This window comes from Mytilus galloprovincialis, chromosome 2 (assembly GCF_965363235.1).
Source record: "Mytilus galloprovincialis chromosome 2, xbMytGall1.hap1.1, whole genome shotgun sequence".
In the NCBI taxonomy this organism is placed as follows: domain Eukaryota; kingdom Metazoa; phylum Mollusca; class Bivalvia; order Mytilida; family Mytilidae; genus Mytilus; species Mytilus galloprovincialis.
Window position 1 is genome coordinate 103,999,329 of NC_134839.1, and position 24,387 is coordinate 104,023,715.

The following is a 24,387-nucleotide window of genomic DNA, read 5'->3' on the forward strand; positions in this document are numbered from 1 at the left end:
TTTGTGACAGTACTCTTGGATTTTAAAGTTTTTTCTTTAGAAAGTGTGGACTGAAAAATCTATTCAGTTTTAAATTTCCATTGTTAAAGTTCTTAGTTACAACTCTCATCACAGGGAAACAGGTACTAATAAAAAAAACCAATATGAGTGATGTAAACTGTGTGAAGCTTGTTTCCAAATCATAATTTTGAAATATTTGTAAATATAAATATGTTAAAACTATAAAAATGCAAATTTTTTTTTTTTTTTTTTTTACCATTACAATGATTATGTAGGTACACAAAAATTTAGTTTTAATAGAAGACTACTAATCCAATGAAATGTCACATTTGAAGTGTTTAAATACTTTAACTTTTATTTTAGTGGATAATTACTCATCAATTGAGGTGCTCCTGAATTGGAGGAAGATTCTCAGAATTTTTACAGAAACAAGTGGTCTCACTAATTAACAACAAAAAGAATTTTAGCGACAAGAAGCGACAAGAAGAATATGTTTTTCTTGTCGCTAAATAGTCTTCTTGACGCTTCTTGTCGCTTTTTGACGCTTCTTGTCTCTAATTAGTGAGACCCGAAAAAAGTAATAAAATCGTTTCTTTCCCCTGTGTCATGTAACCCCACGATCTTTGTTTATTTTGAAAGTTGTTGACCTACAAATTAAAGTATTGCATGTTGATGTTTAAATCATCTACAGTAAACAATATTATGTTTAGATTTAACAAATACAAATTTGTGATTAGTGCACGATCTCTAAGAATGATTTTAAATAACCAGTGAACTGGTGAAGGATATCCCTGCTTCTTCCAAGAATGACGTCACTATAAAATACAATGTAGGTTGGATATATTTAGAATATCTCGTCATACTAATTTTTCCGGATTGTTAAATAAACGTAAATAGTGTAAAGGAGAGTTCAAGATACGATAATTTCGTGAGAAACAGAAGGGAAATGTGTAAAAAAGTGTTTAAAGTCAAACTATTCATTTCTGGGTCTCCTTCTCTTCAATCTAAGTAAGATTTGTTGGGGGTTTTCCCACACTATAACATGTATAAAAACAAAATGAATGATGTGAGGGAGTGTCACTCTGGTCAACCCCATAGGGGATGGACGGCTTGAAGCCGTCTTTCCCCAAAAAAGTAAGGCGTTACATACCCGCCAACTTTTGAAAGTTCCCAATTCCCATATGGGTTTTTCCTGCACAAATTTTTTTTTAAAGGTTACAATTTTTAGCGATGTATTTTGCACGATCTGGATTGTCTAGAAAAAGTGTCATATTTGTATGATTAATTTACATGCCTTTTTCTTAAGTCTGTTTGCATGATTCTAGTTTTAATTCGGTAGAAAAAATATACATAAAGCTAGCAGACCAGGCAGGGTTTATTTTCCAGAGTAAGAATATTAGATGCTTGTTGAAATTTCCAATTTTAAATTATGCACAAAGATGGACCTTTAACAGGTTGGGAACAACACTCCAAATGAGATTAACCTACCTGGAAGATCAGTATAACCCACTGTAAAAAATGAGCACCAAAAAAGTCATTTATATTCATATTATTTGATGAAACTTTTCCCCAAGAACTATGCATCTATTAAGTACTGAATAGTCAAAACATGTCAAAAGAATTTTCTGTTGTTTCTAAACTTATATCTTTTTTAATAATTTGACCCCTCATTTAGAAAAGTTGTTCCAAATATGAATTTTCCCACTTTTGAGTTTAATAAAAATCTTCAAAATGTACTTTATTTTTTTTCAACAGTAAAATGACCCCTTGTTTTAGGGACAGTCCCTCATTTAAGGGACACCACTCATAATTGGGGTGGGGGTGGGGTGGGGGGTCCAAACCTAAATACAAAAATAAAATATGTTACAACCAGTATTATGTCAATAAATTGTCAATAAATTAGTGAAAAAATACTATTTACTATCTTTATCATGTTTTTGGTAGTACAGTAGACTCCAGCCAATGGGATACCCAGATTGTCAGCTAAAAATATCTGATTACACGATATATACACAATATATTGTATGATGTGACTCTGTACTTATGTATCTTGTCATACTTTGAATGACAAAATTATTTTATGATGTGACTCTGTACCTATGTATCTTGTCATACTTTGAATGACAAAATTATTTTATTCATTAATATTACTTTTACTGTTAACCAACTTTTTTTGTGATATACATTTTACGTGACTCTGTACTTATGTATCACGTCATACTTTGAACCACACTATTATTTTATTTATTATTATTACTTTAACTGCTAAGTCAGTGTTTGTTATATCTATTTTGCGTGACACAGTATTTATGCATCCCGTCATACTTTGAACGACAAAATTATTTCATGTCTACCTGTGCGAATTTCAAACGCGCAATTTTACACCAGTACCCATACCCTCCTTCCTTGATGGGTGCATTTTACATAGACAAATATAATCGTATAATATAATCAAAATGAGGATGTTAATTTGATGTATGCCTTTTTGTGCTTCTTCGTTACATTTGTTGTTTTTATAGTGATTAAGATGATAACACAATGTTGACTGCTGTACCCCTATTTTTGACATTTTTACCTATTATGTCTGTTTGTTTTGTTCGCGCATCGGTGACTATATAATGGAATTTGATGCGACTGTCATACAAGTGAGAGGTTTAGCTAGCTATAAAACCAGGTTCAATCCACCATTTTCTACATTTGAAAATGCCTGTACCAAGTCAGGAATATGACAGTTCTTGTCCATTCGTTTTTGATGCGTTTTGTTATTTGATTTTGCCATGTGATTATGGACTTTCCGAATTGATTTTCCTCTGAGTTCAGTATTTTTGTGATTTTACTTTTCAACAAGACGATGAATGTATATTCATTAAATATTCTACAATAATAAGTAGATCTATTGCTTAATATGTGAAAGGGCTGGAGGATTGATGGAGTGATTTTTATCAATAACATCACCACGATGTTTGTGAAATAAAATTATCAGCTGATTATGTAGCTAATGAATAAATTTGTTTCCACTTGCAGTTTTTAAATCCTATATTTATTAAAATCAATTAAATGTCCTGAAGTATTTATGTAAATTATTATCTTCCATCCATAGTTTGTCTTTACTTGTTTAGTAAACAAATTATTTACATTTTCACACAGGTAAACTAATTTGGCTATAAATAGATTAAAGCATGTCTGTGTAGAATCTCTTATCAAAAATCGTAATTTTTATAATTTTATTTCTTTAAATAATCAAATTTAAATTTATGAAAATATTCATGATTGATAAAATAGTATTGCTTGAAGTTTACGCTTTCAGAGACTATTTATGTTTAGGTCATGGTTCTTCACATAGTTGTAAACAAACCAATATGGCCGACACACGTGATTACCTTTGCACATGTGAAAAAAATATTTCTGACAAAAGTCAGATTTCTCTTGTCAAAAGGAATTTATATTTATATTGCAATACATTCTTCAGAAGGAGGTACATTGGGTTTCAATTATATTTCTTTTTCTATGAGCTTAGATTTTAATCACATTCTCCAAACAGCAACGTATTGCTCTTGTAAACTGAGTCTTGAATAATTTTATAAATAGATTCAAACCATTTGGAGTAGAAGGGCATCTAATTCACATGACAAAGGAAAACAATGAATTAAGACAACAATTTAATAAGAAATATATCCTTTTTATTTACAAACAAGAATGTGTCCAAAGTACACGGATGCCCCACTTGCATTATTATTTTACATGTTCAATAGACCGTGAAATTGGGTAAACAATCTAATTGGCATTAAATTAGAAAGATCACACCATAGGGAACATGTGTACTAAGTTTCAAGTTGATTGGACTAAAACTTCATCAAAAACTACCTTGACCAAAAACTTTAACCTGAAACTCACACTTTAATTTTCTATGTTCAGTGGTCCGTGAAATTGGGGTCAAAAATTTAACTTGGCTGTAAAATTAAAAAGATCATATCATAAGGAACATGTGTACTAAGTTTCAAGTTGATTGGACTTCAGCTTCATCAAAAACTACCTTGACCAAAACCTTTAACCTGAAACTCACACTTTCATTTTCTATGTTCAGTGGACCGTGAAATTGGGGTCAAAACTCTAATTTGGCATTTAAATTAGAAAGATCATATCATAGGGCACATGTATACTAAGTTTCAAGTTGATTGGACTTCAACTTCATCAAAAACTACCTTGACCAAAAACTTTAACCTGAAGCCAAAAACTTTAACCTGAAATTTGCACTATCATTTTCTATGTTCAGTGAACCGTAAAATTGGGGTCAAAACTCTAATTTGGCATTTAAATTAGAAAGATCATATCATAGGGCACATGTATACTAAGTTTCAAGTTGATTGGACTTCAACTTCATCAAAAATTACCTTGACCAAAAACTTTAACCTGAAGCCAAAAACTTTAACCTGAAATTTGCACTATCATTTTCTATGTTCAGTGAACCGTAAAATTGGGGTCAAAACTCTAATTTGGCATTTAAATTAGAAAGATCATATCATAGGGCACATGTATACTAAGTTTCAAGTTGATTGGACTTCAACTTCATCAAAAACTACCTCGACCAAAAACTTTAACCTGAAGCGGGACAGACGGACGAACGGACGAACGAACGGACGAACGAACGGACGAACGAACGGACGAACGGACGCACAGACCAGAAAACATAATGCCCCTCTACTATCGTAGGTGGGGCATAAAAAACAAAATCTTCTTGTCTGCAGGATTGCAAATTCGTAACTTCAAGGGCGAACTTGTAAACAGGGCGAGTTGTCCCGATACCAAATTCACGCATGCGTAATACAAATATCTACAGTTAAAACATCCTGTGACAAGTAAACAAATAACGTTCATGTGGATGAGATGAAATCTGATAATTTACCTAAATAAAAGGGTCATATTTACGATAGTGATTGTTTTTCAATCCTAATTTACAAATTAAATGATTCAGATGCCTAATCATGTGTAAAAATCGATGTCAGGAATCTTAAGTTGTTATGAGATTGTAATACACGAAACGAATGCGGCATACGGAGGCTCAATGCCAAAGATCAGCCCCTTAAGTCTTCAGAAGACTTGACGTCTTCTTCCACTAAAAAATTTCAGCCTGTGTGCATTTTTTCAGGCTACAGGTGCTTCGAAACTGCCAAAATTAACATAGATTGTTTATGAAAAAACACTTATTTGTAAATAATGATAGAAATTTGAAATAGAATATGGAAATATATATTGAAAAATATGCTTTTTAAAATAAAAATAAACAAGAATGTGTCCACAGTACACAGATGCCCCACTCACACTATCATTTTCTATGTTTAAAGGACTGTGAAATTGGAATAAATTCTCTAATTTGGCATTAAAATTAGAATGATCTTATCAAAGGGAACATGTATACTAAGTTTCAAGTTGATTGGACTTCTACTTTATCAAAAACTACCTTGACCAAAAACTTTAACCTGAAATTTGCACTATCATTTTCTATGTTCAGTGAACCGTAAAATTGGGGTCAAAACTCTAATTTGGCATTTAAATTAAAAAGATCATATCATAGGGCACATGTATACTAAGTTTCAAGTTGATTGGACTTCAACTTCATCAAAAACTACCTTGACCAAAAACTTTAACCTGAAGCCAAAAACTTTAACCTGAAATTTGCACTATCATTTTCTATGTTCAGTGAACCGTAAAATTGGGGTCAAAACTCTAATTTGGCATTTAAATTAGAAAGATCATATCATAGGGCACATGTATACTAAGTTTCAAGTTGATTGGACTTCAACTTCATCAAAAACTACCTTGACCAAAAACTTTAACCTGAAATTTGCACTATCATTTTCTATGTTCAGTGAACCGTAAAATTGGGGTCAAAACTCTAATTTGGCATTTAAATTAGAAAGATCATATCATAGGGCACATGTATACTAAGTTTCAAGTTGATTGGACTTCAACTTCATCAAAAACTACCTTGACCAAAAACTTTAACCTGAAGCCAAAAACTTTAACCTGAAATTTGCACTATCATTTTCTATGTTCAGTGAACCGTATAATTGGGGTCAAAACTCTAATTTGGCATTTAAATTAGAAAGATCATATCATAGGGCACATGTATACTAAGTTTCAAGTTGATTGGACTTCAACTTCATCAAAAACTACCTTGACCAAAAACTTTAACCTGAAGCCAAAAACTTTAACCTGAAATTTGCACTATCATTTTCTATGTTCAGTGAACCGTAAAATTGGGGTCAAAACTCTAATTTGGCATTTAAATTAGAAAGATCATATCATAGGGCACATGTATACTAAGTTTCAAGTTGATTGGACTTCAACTTCATCAAAAACTACCTTGACCAAAAACTTTAACCTGAAATTTGCACTATCATTTTCTATGTTCAGTGAACCGTAAAATTGGGGTCAAAACTCTAATTTGGCATTTAAATTAGAAAGATCATATCATAGGGCACATGTATACTAAGTTTCAAGTTGATTGGACTTCAACTTCATCAAAAACTACCTTGACCAAAAACTTTAACCTGAAGCCAAAAACTTTAACCTGAAATTTGCACTATCATTTTCTATGTTCAGTGAACCGTAAAATTGGGGTCAAAACTCTAATTTGGCATTTAAATTAGAAAGATCATATCATAGGGCACATGTATACTAAGTTTCAAGTCGATTGGACTTCAACTTCATCAAAAACTACCTCGACCAAAAACTTTAACCTGAAGCGGGACAGACGGACGAACGAACGGACGAACGAACGGACGAACGAACGGACGAACGGACGCACAGACCAGAAAACATAATGCCCCTCTACTATCGTAGGTGAGGCATAAAAAATGTTGTTACCAACCTTGTTTTCTTGCTACAAGTAAAAATTGAAAATTTCTCTATTATCTCCCCTTAAACAGATCTGTTGACAAATTGATTTTTAAAAAAACACAAATATTAGATTTTTGATAAATACGTCTGTATGATGAAATAAATCACTTCTTTATTCCAGAAAACAATCTAAACCAAATAATGCCAATCTGTTTCAAAATTTGCAGATTTGAGTAAAGAATTTTACCTATTGTGCACTGATATTTTATAATCCAAGATCCTAGATCTACAGTTAATCTACCTAACTTGAAAAACTGACATTACATCAAATTTAAAACTGTAAGAAAACATAATAGGGTTACTACTGTAAATTCAAAAATTATTGCAATGTTTTTATTTCCACGAAAAATGTGACAGGGTTATAATACTAATAATTTTAACCTGCATTATTAATTTTTTTTTACAGAAATTAAACAGGATTTTCTCAATATTGAAAAAATTCAAATTGCATTTTAGTCTAAAGTGACTATATCGCAATAATAAATGCACACAATTATTTCTGAATTAACAGTATATCAAATGTAATGCACACTTTAAAATATGCCAACTTGAATCAAAATTTACTAACTCATACTAACTGACACAGTTAGTTTGGTATATTTCAGATGTGGCATAGTTTTATGAAATATATTGGGTCAAAAGATGTAATCTGCCAGTTTAAAAAACCTATAGAATCAAGTTTTTCAAGCTAGAGATACATAGATATAACCCACCTTTCTTGCTTCTTCTTTCAGTCTTTCTTTCTCTCGTGCCTCTGCTTTTTCTATAAGCTATAATTACACAAAATATTAATAAAGAATAATGCTTCCATGTTTATTAGGTTTACTTAAACTATACTCACCAAAATTGTGACCATTTTTTTTGGATTGTGATTAAATAGTTGACACAGCATAGGTTTCTGACACAGAATGAATGTAGTCTAATGAACTTAAACATTTTTTTTTTGCTTTTGAGCAATTCACTTTGCTGTTGAATATTAATCCTCTCAAAAAAAAATGTTTGAAGAAATTTTCTTTTTATTTCTGAAATCTGAAAAATTGAACACCCCCCTTCCCTAATTAATTTTCATCTCCCCCTTTCCCTTATGCCAAAAATGACCTCAATTCAAATTTCTAATGGAGTTTGCAACAATTTACACTACTCATTTAAATACATCATAAAATATTAAAATATAAAATTTAAAATAGTAACTTCTAAAAAAATAAATGGGGAATGTGTCCAAAGGGACACAGATGATGCCCTCACTAGCATATAACGTTAAAAAGGGACATAACTCAAGAACTGTAAGAGTGAAGCTACCAAAAATTGAACTTGAACTGAGTTTAGAGGTACTAAGAATTAAATAAACATTTCATTTAATTTGGTTGAGACAAACTTAAGTTAAGGTGGTACCTAACACTACAGGGAGATAACTCTGTAAAATCAGCTGAACGTTTTAATTATGTTGCGTTGTTAAGAGAATTTTAAGCTTCTCAATGATCAAAACTAGTGTTTGTCAAACTGCTATATAACCAGTGTAATTTTTCTAATAAAATGGTTGGTTCAAATTTTTTGAAATTTTTATATTTTTGTCAAAGGGTCAAAATGAATACTTTGTCAAAATTTAATGAAAATTAAACGAGCCAAATTGATTTTAGTGAAAGTGTTAGGTACCACCTTAAGAGAACAGAAACGAAAAAAATCTTCCAATTTTTTCACTTGTAAAGGGGCATAACCCTAGAATGGTAATCAAAGTGCTTGTAGTCACTGAATGGCAAATATTGTTTTAATTTATCAGTTGGTAGTAAAAGTGAATATTGCATTATATATTGTATATAGCATTGATTTAAGTTGATTCAATTACTATTCTGGACAAAGAAAGATAACTCCAATTTTCAAAGAATAATAATCATGGCTAAAAATAAACAAAAAGCTTCATCAGCAACATTTTATTTTGGCAATTTTCCAATGAAGTTCATTAAACTAAAGTTACTGGCAAATTTCCAATGGAATTTATTAATATAAAGTTTTTTGAAAATTTCCAATATACATCATCTAAAAGCAGTTTAGGTGAGATATTCAAATGAGTTTCAACTATAGTGCCTAACAAGATTTTGTGAGGTAGACGAAATTGACTTTAAAACGATCGTATTGACTTTTGATATCCAGAAATGGGCAGATCGGACATATTTTGACTTTATTTACTTACTTCTTAAGTTTGTGATTAATTGTAATTAACATATTCCAATGAGACTGAAAAATGCTTTTTTTTTGTTATGATAAATAATAATTTTACCTGCCGTAGTCGTGCGTAAAATATATTTGGGCATTTCTCTTAAAAAATGACTTGTTTAATGGAACAAAACGTCTTATTTGTAAACTTTCTCTTTTATCTCCACAATAGGCTTTTAAAAAATAATCTTTCAACTGTGTATTCAGAAAATTTTGTGAAAATAGAAGAAGTGGCAACTCTTACCTTTCATACCTTAACTTTCATTGATAAAAGATAATATTGACTCGTCCAGTGTCCAGTTTGAAGGTCATTTTAGTTACCGTACACATTCATGCACGTTCTAATTAATCAATAGTCATGTATGAAAAGCATAAACAAGTTTGTAGGTAAACTAATAACAACCTAATCCAATCAAATTGCCTACGATTCAATAACAATGACCAGTCCACAGCATAAAAATGTATAGGGGTAAACTGGGTAGGGAGAAAATGTCAGATATTTTAAGTTCATTATTTTGCAACAACGAATAAAAATTTGTTATCCAATAGATTTGCTATAATTTCATAAACATGTCATTCTGTATTGGTATAGTTTTTGGATCTTTTATTTGCGTATTTAAGGCTGTAAAAAGTTTGGCCTTCAAAAGTCAACATAATCATTGACTTTATACAGAAAATTCGCCTTTTTAAAACATTGAATGTATCACAAATAATACGCGACATCAAAGTAAAATCATTTCTTAAAACACTGCAAAAAAAATAATTCTGATTAATACAGTGGTATTGTCATAAATTGCGCTGGAGTGAACAGTGGTACAACAAACGACGAATTCCCTCACACAATGTTATCACACACTATACCAATCTTACACTGGTTTTAAATTATGTTTTGTACTTAAGTAATTGTCCATTAACCTGGAAACCGTTTCCCATCCTTTTTTGCATTTTATTCCTTAACAGTTTGAGCCATAACCCCCAAAGACAATTCTTACCATCCCTTTGTGGTATTTCAATATTTCCAATATCCAAAATCTAAATGCATGGTTAGATTCAGCATATCAAAGAACCCCAAGAATTCAATTTTTGATGAAATCAAATAAAGTTTTATTTTGGACCCTTTAGACCTCACTGTGGACCAATTTGATAACCGGGCCCACATATCATAAATCTAAATACATGGTTAGATTCAGCATATAGAAGAACCCCCATAAATTCAATTTTTGTTGAAATCAAACAAAGTTTAATTTTGGACCCAAATTTTTACGGCCCATAATCAAAAAACTAAGTACATGTTTAGATTCAGCATATCAAAGAACCCAAAGAATTCAATTTTTGGTTAAAATTAAACTAAGTTTAATTTTGGACCCTTTGGACCTTAATGTAGACCAATTTGAAAACAGGACCAAAAATTAAGAATCTAAATACACGGTTAGATTCGGCATTTCAAAGAACCCCATAGTTCAATTTTTGATGAAATCAAACAAAGTTTAATTTTGGACCCTTTTGGCCCCTTATTCCTAAACTGTTGGAATCAAAACTCCCCATATCAATCCCAACCTTCCTTTCGTGGTCATAAACCTTGTGTTTAAATTTCATAGATTTCTATTAACTTATACTACAGGTATTGAGTGAAAACCAAATAAAATGCTTATTTGGGCCCTTTTTTAGCCCTTACCGTAATTCCTAAACTGTTGGTACCAAAACTCCCAAAATCAATCCCAACTTTCCTTTTGTTGTCATAAACTTTGTGTTTAAATTTCATAGATTTCTATTAACTTATAGTTATAGTGCGAAAACCAAATGTCTTCGGATGATGACGACGCCAATTTCATACCAATATACGACCGCATTTTTGCGGTCCTATAAAAAATACTTTGAATTCTTCTCAAATTCAAAGATTACAACATAGGTATTGTTTACATGAATTTTCTAGTCTGTTATATAGAACTTTTGACAGATGTCGTTATTAAAAAAATGTTAAAAAAAAAACACAAGCTTATAGTTACAGTGGCTACAGCATGCCTGCGATAAAATTCATTGCAACCAAGAAAGGATTTATCAGTAAATCAGTCATTTCTCAATATTTTCCCCATTAAAAACTTACACTGTTATATGTGAGTTTGATATTGCCAGAATCCAAACCAATTGCTCGTTTATCCTCAGCTATAACATAGGCCAGATCTTCAAATGATGTGGTGAGATCAATGCTAAAACCTTTGTCCTAAAGTGATAAACAGAAACAACAACCGTTACAATAATGCTATGTGTTTTAAAAAATACTACTGAAACTTTATTGAAGATGAACATACAAAGATTGCATTCTTAACCAATCAAGGTAACTTTCAACAATATTGTAGAGGTCAATCCTTTAAGACAGCATGTTCATCTTGTATAAATTCTATGATCAAAATATGCTTCACTTATACTTATCTGACCTATCAGAAAACAACGGCATAGATCTTTGAACCATGAACAGATGAAAATGAGGTCAGGTCATTTCTTTTCTTCAATAAAACAGTTACAAGTAAAAAGTGCAAAAAATGTCATCTACACTATATTATCGGGTTATTGCATGAATATTCCTCAATATTCATGCAATAACCCTTTTATTGTAAAGCAATATAATATTTGAAAGTAACAATTGGTTTAAACTAAGATTTTGTCGTTGATGACATCAAGAATTTTGAAGATTAATTGCACTAGTGCAATATTGGAATTTATTACACGCTAACTTTTGGTTACTTTCTGTGGGAAATATTATATTGCTATGCAATAAAAAGAATTATTTTGAAAATCAAAAAGTTATTAATAATAAAATCTTTGAAGTTAAGGAAATTAGTGATAACAACTGCTCTAGTTTTAGTGACATTAGTCCGAGATTACTCTGACGTCCAACGGCTGTTTTGCCAGACAAGCTGGGGCCGTGGGACATCAGAGCTCGTCCCATATCAAAAAGTGGATATTTGCCCACCCATAATAGATGCGCTGATTCGTCGCTTCTGGCGCTGACTGACGGCCTTGGAATTATATAAATCGGGCATTAATCGGTTCATTTTTCATTTATCTCTTCATTTATGTAAGTTTCACCTACCTGCCAACCTTTATTTTCACATAATTAGACAGTTTTCACAGTGACCCATCGATTTCAGCATTTTGCCTTTCATTTTCAAAGATTATCACGTGACCACGAGAAAACAGTGATGATTTATGCAAATGACCATAATGTAACACCTCGTTCATTTACGATGCAAATTATCTAAATGTCCAAGAGCTTCCGATTGTAACGTGGTCGGAACTAAATGCTTCATGCCGATCTCCTGTAAAGGAGGTGAAAATCGTGGTTGGCTACTAAATGTTAAACATCGATCTCCCATAAAGGAGGTGAAAAAATATAAATATTTGCATATTTTGAGTCTCGAGACCACAAACTCTCTCGTAACTTGACGTCCATTTGAAAGTGAAAGTCAAAATGCCGAATGGATCTCTGTGAAAACTGTTAAAATATGGAAAAATAAAGGTTGGCAGGTAAGTGAAACTTACATAAATGAAGAGATAAATGAAAAATGAACAGATTGATGCCCGATTTATATAATTCCAAGGCCGTCAGTCGGCGCCAGAAGCGACGAAGCAGCGCATCTATTTTGGGTGGGCAAATATCCACTTTTTGATATGGGATGAGCTCTGACGTCCCACGGCCCCAGCTTGTCTGGCAAAACAGCTGTTGGACGTCAGAGTAATCTCGGACTATAGTGACATGTACATTACTACTAATACTGATAGATATCTTACTCGTAATATTTCTTTAACAACTTTCTTTTCATCATGAAATCGTGCTTTCAAATCTTCAACATAAAACTTAAATAAATCTAAAGGCGTTGAACCTGCAAATAATAACAAATAAAATACAATATCATCCATACCAGTCAAACAATTAGTGTAGTAGTTGTTACGTTTCAAATCTATGAATTCAATACTTATCAATAGATTTTATTTGTACTACTTCTGAATGTTTAATGATGTGTCAAAAAAGGGTTATTTTACAATGGTAACCCTAAGATGTAATTAGTTAAAAGTACTTTTCTAATGTTATACATGTATTAGATATAAATCTTAGTTTCTAATTAAAATTTATTCAATGAAATTCGATTTAAACCTTCACAATAAATATGTTTTACAATATGTTTATACCTGGTTGTCCCAACATATTTGTAAATCTGACATCTTGTGTAATGATAGGATACAGGTCCATCCACAGAGACATGGAATTTAGTTTGCCCTGTTCATGTAACTCATCCAGTAAGACCTACAAATGTGGAAAATATACATTTAACATTATTTGAATACATATTTCAGCTCTTGAAACAAAATCAAATCCAGATTTCAGTGTTTTACTTTGCAACAAATAGATTATTTCTATAAGCAATAAAGGCCTATTCTATACACGTAATGATATAACTTGTGCATATTAATAAGATAACATATGACAAATATATATATAGAATTCAGGTATTAAAACAGTATGGGATGATTTCTTTTGTGCTTTAATCAAAGCAATTTATTTTATTAAAAAAAAACTTGAAACGGGTCTATAGAAATTTGTCTACTGTTGAGACTATGACATCCTATAAATAAAATTGAGAACGAAAATGGGGAATGTGTCAAAGAGACAACAACCCGACCAAAGAGCAGATAAATGTCTTTTTAAACATCTCCTTTTATTCGTGAATTCAAAATGCTAAAAATTTTACTGCTCTCCATCAGGACTACCAGTAAAGGAAAATTACTAATTAAGATCCATATGCTTCTATTTCAAAAAGAAAGTGCAAAGGGATCAGAATCCTGCTATCCTAATTGAATCATACTAACCAGAAAACCTTCCCTATTTTTCCTTTGTTGTCGTTTCATCCTGCGTCTTTCACGTTCTTTTTCATCATCATATTCTTGTTCCAACATTCTTATATGTTCCTCAAAAGCTATTAATGCATCTTCTTTATCCATATCTAAGAGAAAATTATTCATTAATAGTCTGAAGAACCATTTTAATCAAGATTTATTTTCTTTGCACCCTAAGCTTTTCTAGATCTGGTGATGAAAAAAGTATTTAGATTCCAGAAAACAGAAAGTAGGCTGTACTTCTAACCACCATTGTGCTATTGAACACAACTAGATGAATACTGGGATATTAAACAAAATCTAATAATTATAGCACCAGTGTTCTGATACTTACTATGTAAATCTGGGTCATCTGTAAACCGGGGATTATCTAGTAACATCTGCTGTGCTTCAGACCATGTAGTACAGTATGTTAAATTAGGCATGCTGTCTAAAATCTCAGCAAACACTTTGGTATTTCTTTTTCTTAAAGTTTTGGCTTCTTCCTGAAAAGAACGTTTTAATTGTAACTATTAGTTGAAAATTAGAAATTGTAGATGAAAATTAGATAAAAAAAGGTTATTTGGACTGCATTCAGATTGATACAATGACAGATTACAAGCGATCTGATTTTAATAATGACCACTGACATACAACACAGAAGAAATTCTTCACATCAGGTCAATAACATGGTGTAAGATTTTTTAAGTAGTTTTTCTACCTTTGTTGTTGGCATTCAATGGAAATTTTGCTTTTCACCTTGTTAATACCTATAAAACATGTTATTTACTATTTCTTATGATAGAACAAACATGAAAAGAAAACTTAACCTATAAATCATTTGTATGTGCCTGTTCCATGTCAAGAGCCTGTAATTCAGTGTTTACTATTTCCTGCTGTAAATCATAATCGTTTTATGTTTATTACTTAAATTAGGCTGTTGGTTTTCTAGTTTGAATTGTATAACATTTTTTTTTATCTTTCTTGAGTCAAAACCTAACAAAACTTTGTAATATACATGTAGTTCATCCAAAGATAATCCTGAATGTCTGTATTATAGATAATGATACTAGAGCAACATACAAATAAACATACATCTACCACCACAGGAATCTCAGATTATTATTGCCATGGCAGTGTTCTCCCCAGGCCGTTTTAGCACAGCGCTTTTCAGCGCTATTGCAATTCCCCGCTGTCCTATTGCACTGACCGCGTGGCTATCCAACGCAACCACGTCGCTATATTTTTTTCCGTATTTTCAAATTTCTCGCTTAATTTTTCACTTCGGATCATGTGATCGACTGGTTTACAATTTTTGAATGAATTATTTCCGTTGTGTTAAAGTAACTCTGCGGTATCAGTCTAATAAATTTTACAAAATGGTGTTTTTGACAGATCAAAATAAACAAATATTTCAACATTGACATCTATTTTTATAATTTAAAGAAAATATAGAGGCATATATGAATGAAATGAGATGAAATGAATTGACCGCATTAGCCGACGTCACTCACAAACTTGTTTTACGAACTTTGAACAAACAATGATTTTAAAAACGATCAAACACAGGGGTTTGTTCCAAATTATTTTCCGGGTTTACTATCCATACAAACCCTGAAAATGAGCAAGTCTGTTAGGTATTAATTATCTCCTATTCGAACTTATAATTTTTTAGTCAGAAATTCTACCATTTGATAACAATTTTGAGAGGATATGATTAGAAAAACAAACCCCAAGCTGATACGACTTGAGAAATTTACTTTCTCGATGTCCAGCTTGGATGAAGCCATTTAAATATTATAAAACGTTTAGGTCATAAAAATGAGAAATCTTTATGCAAAAAAATGTTAATTCCTGTCAAACGTTGTAAGGTTAACAGTACACTGCTACAGTTGGTTACAAAACCAAACAGAAACTGATAATGACTTTATTGTTAGTCCTACATGTTCTGGTGTAGATCCATCATGGAAAAAGACTTCTCCTTCAGTTATATACATAGATAGTATGAGGATTTAATATATGAATTTACAATGCCATGGAGAAAAAAAAACTCTTCTTCTATATCCAGACAATATTGACACGTCGTTAACAAACAAAGCCTCATTAATGGGTACACTGTAACTTCCATGAGCATGACAAGGACATCATAACAAGAGGAAAAATCAACAGCATGATATAATAAAAACACATAACTAATAAATTATAAACAAACCGCGCGCCGCGATAAAGTTACTGGGAATCGTCGAAAATTACGCGTTTACCACAGCGCTATCCAAAAATCCTGGGGAGAACACTGCATGGTATCAAAAATTTAATATATTATTGTCATGAATTTAAAGACTTAAGTTTTTTGCAGTTCAACATTAAAGGAAGTATAATTATATCACAAGTTATGGGATAACCAATAACTTAATGCTATTTATCAAGCAACTATGATTTATAGTTGGTGAGAAAATTTGATAAAATGTGCATGTCATTCTAAAGATACAAGTTTTCCAAAAAAAGTAGAACATCAAAGGAACTTAACTTTCACAAGGAACGTCATAACCAAATGAAGTTTTATGTTCTATATCAAGAATCTATCATATGTATTTGCTGAGAAAAATAATGTGACAGATTTGATAAAAACAAAGGAAGGGACAAAGGTATTAACCCTTTATATTCCCCTTCTTTTAGAGAACATCCCCTCCAAAGTGCAAAGGGATAAAAAAAATATGCAATAAATTCTAGCAATTCTAACCTTATGTTCTGTACTTACAGATCGGTGCAGATTGAACACTAAACAACAACAAATCATGCTCAATGAGTTTAGGTCTTGCAATTTTGTCAGAGTAATGACTATAACAGCATTTTACAATAACAGGCCAAAAATAATTTGAACTGCTTAATTTTAAGGAAAACTTTCATTGGTACAGCAAACATCCCTGTTGCAACTAGTGAAAATGTATATTTAGACCTGCACCAATCTGTAAGCTATCCATAGCCTTACCCACCACCCATAGGAGCAAATGTATATTTAGACCTACACCAATCTGTAAGCTATCCATAGTCTTACCCACCACCCACAGGAGCAAATGTATATTTAGACCTACACCAATCTGTAAGCTATCCATAGTCTTACCCACCACCCATAGGATAAAACGCCCCTAATGCAATATCATGAATAAGGACGATGTAATAATGGAAAAGACAAATATTTCAGATAAACTACAAAGTATTACTATTCCTCCAAACATAGTATCTATTTTTTCTTCTTTCAGAATAACTATCAAATAAAATATTCCCTTTTATTCATGATTTACAAAATCAAAAGGTCAAATTTATTTCCTCATTGATTTCTTACCCCTAATATTTCCTGAGAAAAGTTTATGTGAAATATAATAGTCAATGTGTTTAATTCATATTTTTCTAATCATAATTCTAAAATTTCACTAAATTCAATAGTGAATAAGAGGTATGAATGCAAGCTATGTGATCAATTGAGATAACACAATATCCTTGTGAATATGATATGTGCAACCATTAATACATTCAAATTTTTTTGTCTACTCAACGTACACATCAACCATCGATACATGTATAACCATACTTTTAAATCATTCCTCTATTCAACAGCGAATAAGACCTGTACAGTATTTTTTGTAGAAGTAAAATGACATGATTAGTGAAAGCAGTAAATGCAATGTTAATCTACTAATGCTGATTTGACTACATTTTACTAAAATAAAATACAGGTGGCTACAGAATAAGTATCTATATGAAAAAGAAACAACAGCAACATTAGTATAATGTTTAGTAGCAGTGTATATTAGTAAGTGTAATACATATTATATGTGTGTGATTTTAATGAAATTATATGTGTATGATTTTGTCACCTTTTCTCTCTTAGCAAGCATATGTATGACATCATCAAATAGATCCCTTCGATCTCTGTCAGGTACATTGGCCCAAACATCCAGGTGACCAAACATGTCATCGGCTTTCCTGCAAGACACAAACAAAAATATGATCAGATATAAAGTACACATAAAGATGCCATTTTTTATTCATCAATGATTATATAAAGTTGGTCAAATGTCATTACAATTCACTCAAATACATACATACATAAACATAGGCTTATGTATCAGTATTTAAATGATTATTGTTTTATCGGTTATTATGAACAGATATAAATAAATTCCAACCTAACTTTTCAATCAGGAAACATTTAACACCGAAACCTTGAAACCATGTGACAATATTGCTTCAGTGATTCTTACATTATATGAAGTTTGGTGTAATATAGTCTAACACAAAAGCTTTTGAAAATTCTATTTGAAAAAATAAATTAAGGTCATGTCTGTCATATTTTTTTTGGTAATTTATTTTGTTATAAATTATGCAGTTGATTTTCTCATTTGATTTGTTTCGCATTCCTTTAAAACCCTACTATAAGGTATGAATTTATCTCATTGTTGAAGGCCATACTTTCTTACATCCACTTATTTGTACTTTGATGGATAGTTGTCTCATTGGCAATCATAGCACATTTCCTTTACTTTAAATATGGCAGGTTTAGGACAGACAACACTTTATAAAGTCAATTAGAGAGCATCATTAAATGCTGTGCCAGAAACAAATACAAAAATGTCTTTATCATCATACCTTCAATATATTCTAAATTTCCCAAAGTAGCAATTGTTTATTTATATGAAATCAATAATAAGAAAGAGTGTTTTGAGTGAAATGTATTTGACTGTTAAACTAATAATTTACCAATATTTAATGTTTGAGTTCATCTTATCACAACTCAGTAAGAACTGCTCTAAATCTTCTTTGTTTTGTTTAGCTCTAAGTCTCTGTTCCTCCTAAACAAATGACAAAAAAAATAAAATTAATTTATCATCAACATATAACAATATTTTGATTCATATTCACAGTTCTCAATATAGATTATCATTTTTGTCAGTGATTCCTTTTAACATGTTTTACGAGCACTACTGGTCATTTCTTCTAAAAGAGATAAAAAAAACTACCTCGACAAAAACTTTAACCTGAAGCGGGACAGACGGACAGACGAACAGACTAGAAAACATAATTCCCATAAATGGGGCATAAAAATTTATTGTTGAAAGAGAAAACTTTAACCTGAAGCCGGACAGAAGGACGGACGAATGAACGAACAGACTAGAAAACATAATTCCCATAAATGGGGCATAAAAATTTATTGACGAAAATGAAAGTATGTGTTTGGCCAAAATGAAAGTAGGGTAGAGATTAGAGGGAGGCAGGACTTATTAGGGACGTCGGGATTTGGTGTTTTTAAGCTTGGGATTTCAGGATTGATCTTTACGGGATGCGGGAACATTTTTTTTAAATTTTGGGATGTCAGGATATGAATTTCGTTAAAATACGCACCTCAAGATTTCATGTTTTTAAGCCCGGGATTTCGGGATCAGGGCCCCTCAGACCACCCCTCAAATGAGCCTTAGTCATTTATACAAGATTTACATGTAAATCCTACCATTGGCATGTTAATAGGGCTCTCAAAAGGAAAAGCACTGACAGATTGTCCTAGAAGCACATTTTATTAGAATAATAATGGTCTATAAGCAGTTTCATTTATTTCATGTTTGAAGCGGTGCAAATTTTTAATTCAATTTGACTTTTACCAAAAAATGCATTGTAGCAAAGGGGAAGAATAATTGTGGTATAAGGCCAGAAACACGAAAAATAATTGAATTTAACAGAAAGGAAACACATAATGGACTTTGGAAAAAAGGGAGAGGGCTTTTGATACCTTATATGAAATTCTCCAGTCATAATATCTTTTACAAAAATTCATCCTACAACAGTTTACAAGCTGTATATGCCTGCGATTTCGAGGGTGTGTTCTAGTTTATTTTGACTTAAAGCAGTGTAATCATCGTAGCATGAATTTTTAGTTCAGATGTTCACCATTATCATAAGTCTTTAAGTTTTAAATACATCAAAAATCAATTCTGTGACCCTATTATCATCTTATATCAATATGAAAAAAATCATGTAGAAACAGCATATAAATTTTGAAGAACAAGAATGTGTCCCCAGTACATGAATGCCCCACTCGCCAGGGTTTAAGCTAGGATTTTGAGGGCTTTAGTCACTTTTGCATGCTATTAAAATCAACATTTTATGTGTAACAGAAAGGGACCAAGGATGTATATTACTAGCTTCATCTTTGACTTTGTCAGATTTTAAAGGACTTAGACATGATTGGCAGCTATTGTATGATTTGACTGAATTGGCTCTTATTATGAAAGATTCTGACATGGGATCCGAAAAATTTGGTTCACAATTTCTCTTCAGTTTGTTCCAGAGGACATTTCTGATCAACTTGCAATGATTATTTCACTGCATAATCATTATCCTTATAAAATGTCTAAATCGATATTTGGAATTCATTTGTATGAAGTTGGAAATGAATAAAATCCTTTTTGGAACAATTATAATTACTGTAAAATAGTGTAAGGAGGTTGTAAACAAATCAAGAATAGATCATGTTTTCTACTTTCGGTTTTAAAATGAAATGAAAACGGGAAGTGACATGTGGATAATAAATTCATAACGAGTCCGGATTCATCAGGAAATTATAATTTTTCGATTTAAATTCCTTTAGTAAGAGATATAAATAGATACTTTCACGCATGCGTAGCACGCAGTATAGGAAGCACCTGTTTGACTCGTGAAAATTTGAATAAAATTCTATATTTCAAATGGAAATTGTCGAAAGTTTTTGATGACAATTTATATCAAATATGACGAAAATGTGTTCGAATGACTAATCTACGACCAACGAACTTCAAATTGTGACCCTTTGAGAAATATTGAAATTCAAATGTGTACTGTCCGGGGGAAACAATTTTGATCAAATGACGGATGAAATGCCGACTGACTGATCTTCCTAGGAAAAATGATTACGATGGTCAATTATGAGGTTTAATTAACGGATTAGTGACCCATCCGATGGAGATAAGCAGATTAGTTGTAATCACAACTTCTAACACCTGTTGCAAATTTTAATTACCTGGGGGGGTCATAAACTTGTTAAAAACATAAAGAGAGGTAGATTTATAGTACAGTAGACTCCACCTAATCGGATATCGGTTAATCGAATATATCGGCTATTGTAATATTATTTCAAAACACCGAACCATTCCCTATACATTTCAGTCAAAATACATCGGGTAATCGAATATCGGTTATTAGAATATATCGGCTAATTGGATAGGAATATTCATGGAAAATGTGTGAAAACCATGTACAATCGAATATTTTGAAATAATTTCATATTTTTTTTGACAGGAAATGAAGCCGGAAGTTACGCCATTACGAAGTTTAAGAAAACTTACGTACAGAAATGTTTCGTTTTATTAATAAAAACGATCTTTCATAGTCAAATAAAACATATTTTTTCTTATTGTCTTGTTTATTTTATGAATTTGATATTATATTCTGCCCAAAATGTGTTTGTTATGTGTTTATCCAAATGTGATCGTTGTCATTTACTTCACAAGCAATGACACGACAAAATGATAAACTGTGCGTGATGTTCATCAATGTTTATTAAATATGAATGAAATGTACCTCTTTCTCAACAATTTATTAAAATATATATAGAAGTCCCGTGTAAAAAACAAGAATATCGTGTGTCAATAGCATGTCCCAGGTGAAATAGAATTATGTAACTTGTACACACGTACGCCATTTTCCTAATTTACATAATATTCAGCCTTTTTATTTTGAACCACGACAGATAAGATAGAAAAGCAAAATTAATTTTACAATTTTATAATCATAAACATAGTTGTATTACTTGAAATTGGTAATGGATTTCATAAATAAAAAACTGTAGAAAATTAGACCCGAGTACGATTACAGGTAGAAGTTTATAGTCCGCATGAATTCGTAGCTATTAATAGAATTTACCTGTGGCCTACTTCCGAGAATTCATAGCTATTTTTAGCTTTTACCTGTTTTAACACACAAATGAAACAAATCACGCAAAAACAACAAGTCACATTATTTAAATGGTACATATTTTATTCAGATAATCAACACATAATTAATAATTAATAATCAATAGACTGACAGATAAACAAAATACATTATTATCAACTGATTGATCTGTTACTCAATCAACCGAATTATCCGAACTTGTACCTGAAAAAACAATGAGATTAGTTACAAATTTCCATTAATAAAGCAGCTATAATAGCTATTGGTATCTTAGGGTTGTGTCTGTCAATTTGAAAAAAAACTTGGAGGAATATACGTTCATCGGCTAATTGAATATATCGGACAATCGGATATTTTTAGCTGACATTTTGGGTATCCGATTGGCCGGAGTCTACTGTATTTTGATACAAAAATATATTTACACTTTCAAAATTTAAGTGACGAAATTGATTTGAAATACTTTCGTCAATGTGAAAATTGTTTAGTAAATTAAGAAAGTGACTCGCACTATCATTTTCTATGTTCAGTGTACTATCATAGGTGGGGCATAAAAAATTCTTAACACTATGGACAATACAGGCTTGAATTGAAAAGTTGCTATTCACGGAAGTCCATTAATTTTTGTGTGTACTTAACAAGAATAATATCATACTTGCTATTAACATTATTCAGATATTAATATTAGACAACTGTGATTGTAAAGATTTGTAAATACCTTCTCTTCTCTTGCCCTTTTTGTCTTGTATTCATTAAATGCTTGTTTCCTTTCGTTCAGCTGTTTGAGAGCTCCGTACCTAGGGTCATTAACTATCACTTTCAGAGCTTGTTCCCATGATGCAGTAGATGACACACCCTATTATAATACATACTAATCATTATCTTTTTATCAATGACAATGAATAATTAAAAAATATCAGCCTTCCAAGGTCGATTTTTACACTATGATATTTTCATGACTGGTATGTTGATATTATTGATAAATTTGAGAACACATTAAACACATACTCCTGTGACATATATTTAAAGTTTGCACTGTAATCATTCAACTTGGTCTGAAAGTAAGAGATCACCTCTGCATTCATATAAAACATTAGATGAACATAATCATTGATGAAGAATTTTTAAAACTTCTGGTTTTACAAAGAAATTACAAATTTTTTTTTCTATGAATTATATACATTTTGAAATAATGAATTAGAACATTTATACCCTGACATGTCTGCAATATTTTACCTTATCACGCAGCAGATTTTTGAATGCTTCCATTGCCTCTTTTTTATTTCTAAATACAAGTGGAGCTTGTTCTTTCTTCACTGGTCTTTCTTCTTCACTTTCACTGGAACTGAAAAACACAACAAATATTAAAAATGATTCTCTGAAGTGATATTGGTTTTTTTTTTTTAAATCACTGAATAAAAGTGCTTGTAAGCACAGAATGGTAAATATTGCTTCAATTTATGTGTGGTATGTAAAATTAAAGATTGCATTCTCAATAAAACATTGATTCAACTACAATTCTGAACAATGAGAGATAAGTTCAATTTTTAAAGATGACTGAAACAATGACATCATTTATACTTTTAGAACAGATTTTAGATTCTTGTACCTGGCAAAAGTTATGTAATTTTCTTGACAGATTTAACATTATTTTGTGACTTGAAATATATATCTGAGCATATATTACATTGATAAATTTCTTGAAATCTTTATGGATAGCATGTAATTATGGATTATCGTTGATCATCTAGATCTCAAAGAGATTGATTTTCTCGCTTGAGCCGGTACGGCGAAAGTGAGAAAAGAAATCAAGTTCAGATGACCAATGATAATCAGTTTATTGCTATTTTACCTATGACCACGTTGTCAATTTCATGTCAATTTCACTAGCAATGCCACTTGCCTCCTTAGTTTCTAGCGATAATTTTCCATCTCAAGCGAGTAGCATGATATGAAAAATTATTACGAAAAAGATCAAAGGAAAAATGCAAAAAATAGCAAGAAAGAATGCTATGATCAATGCACTATATTTTGTGTATAAAAAAGGTAGTGATAATAAGTCTTGGAAGATTTAGATATCAACTCCGTAACATAGGGTTTTAGTTGCATTTTTCTTTACCCAAAAAATGGAAAGAAATTTAACACTATCTCTATAAAATTGAGAATGGAAATGGGGAAAGTGCCAAAGAGACAACAACCTGACCATAGAGCAGACAACAGCAGAAGGTCACCAACAGGTCTTCAATGCAACGAGAAATTCTCGCACCGGGAGGCGTCCTTCAGCTGCCCCCTAAACAAATATATACTGGTTCAGTGATAATGAACACCATACTAAACTCCAAATTGTACACAAGAAACTAAAAGTTAAAATAATACAAGACTAACAAAGGCCAGAGGCTCCTGACTTGGGACAGGCACAAAAATGCG

The 24,387-nt window shown here is 31.5% G+C and overlaps 1 protein-coding gene across 6 annotated transcripts in view; it reads right to left on the bottom strand.

Moving 5' to 3' along the window:
* The window catches only part of LOC143065210 (pre-mRNA-processing factor 40 homolog B-like), a 53,001-nt gene that overhangs the window by 10,332 nt on the left and 18,282 nt on the right, over positions 1-24,387 (bottom strand). For all 6 annotated transcript variants that reach the window (XM_076238638.1, XM_076238633.1, XM_076238637.1 and 3 more), the window contains exons 10-19: positions 23,197-23,305; positions 22,679-22,816; positions 18,742-18,833; positions 17,859-17,967; positions 14,339-14,489; positions 13,978-14,111; positions 13,300-13,414; positions 12,901-12,992; positions 11,216-11,332; positions 7,614-7,670 (exon numbers count right to left, since the gene is read on the bottom strand). In XM_076238638.1, the coding sequence (XP_076094753.1) occupies positions 7,614-7,670; positions 11,216-11,332; positions 12,901-12,992; positions 13,300-13,414; positions 13,978-14,111; positions 14,339-14,489; positions 17,859-17,967; positions 18,742-18,833; positions 22,679-22,816; positions 23,197-23,305 (1,114 nt within the window). The remainder of the gene's footprint in view (positions 1-7,613; positions 7,671-11,215; positions 11,333-12,900; positions 12,993-13,299; positions 13,415-13,977; positions 14,112-14,338; positions 14,490-17,858; positions 17,968-18,741; positions 18,834-22,678; positions 22,817-23,196; positions 23,306-24,387) is intronic.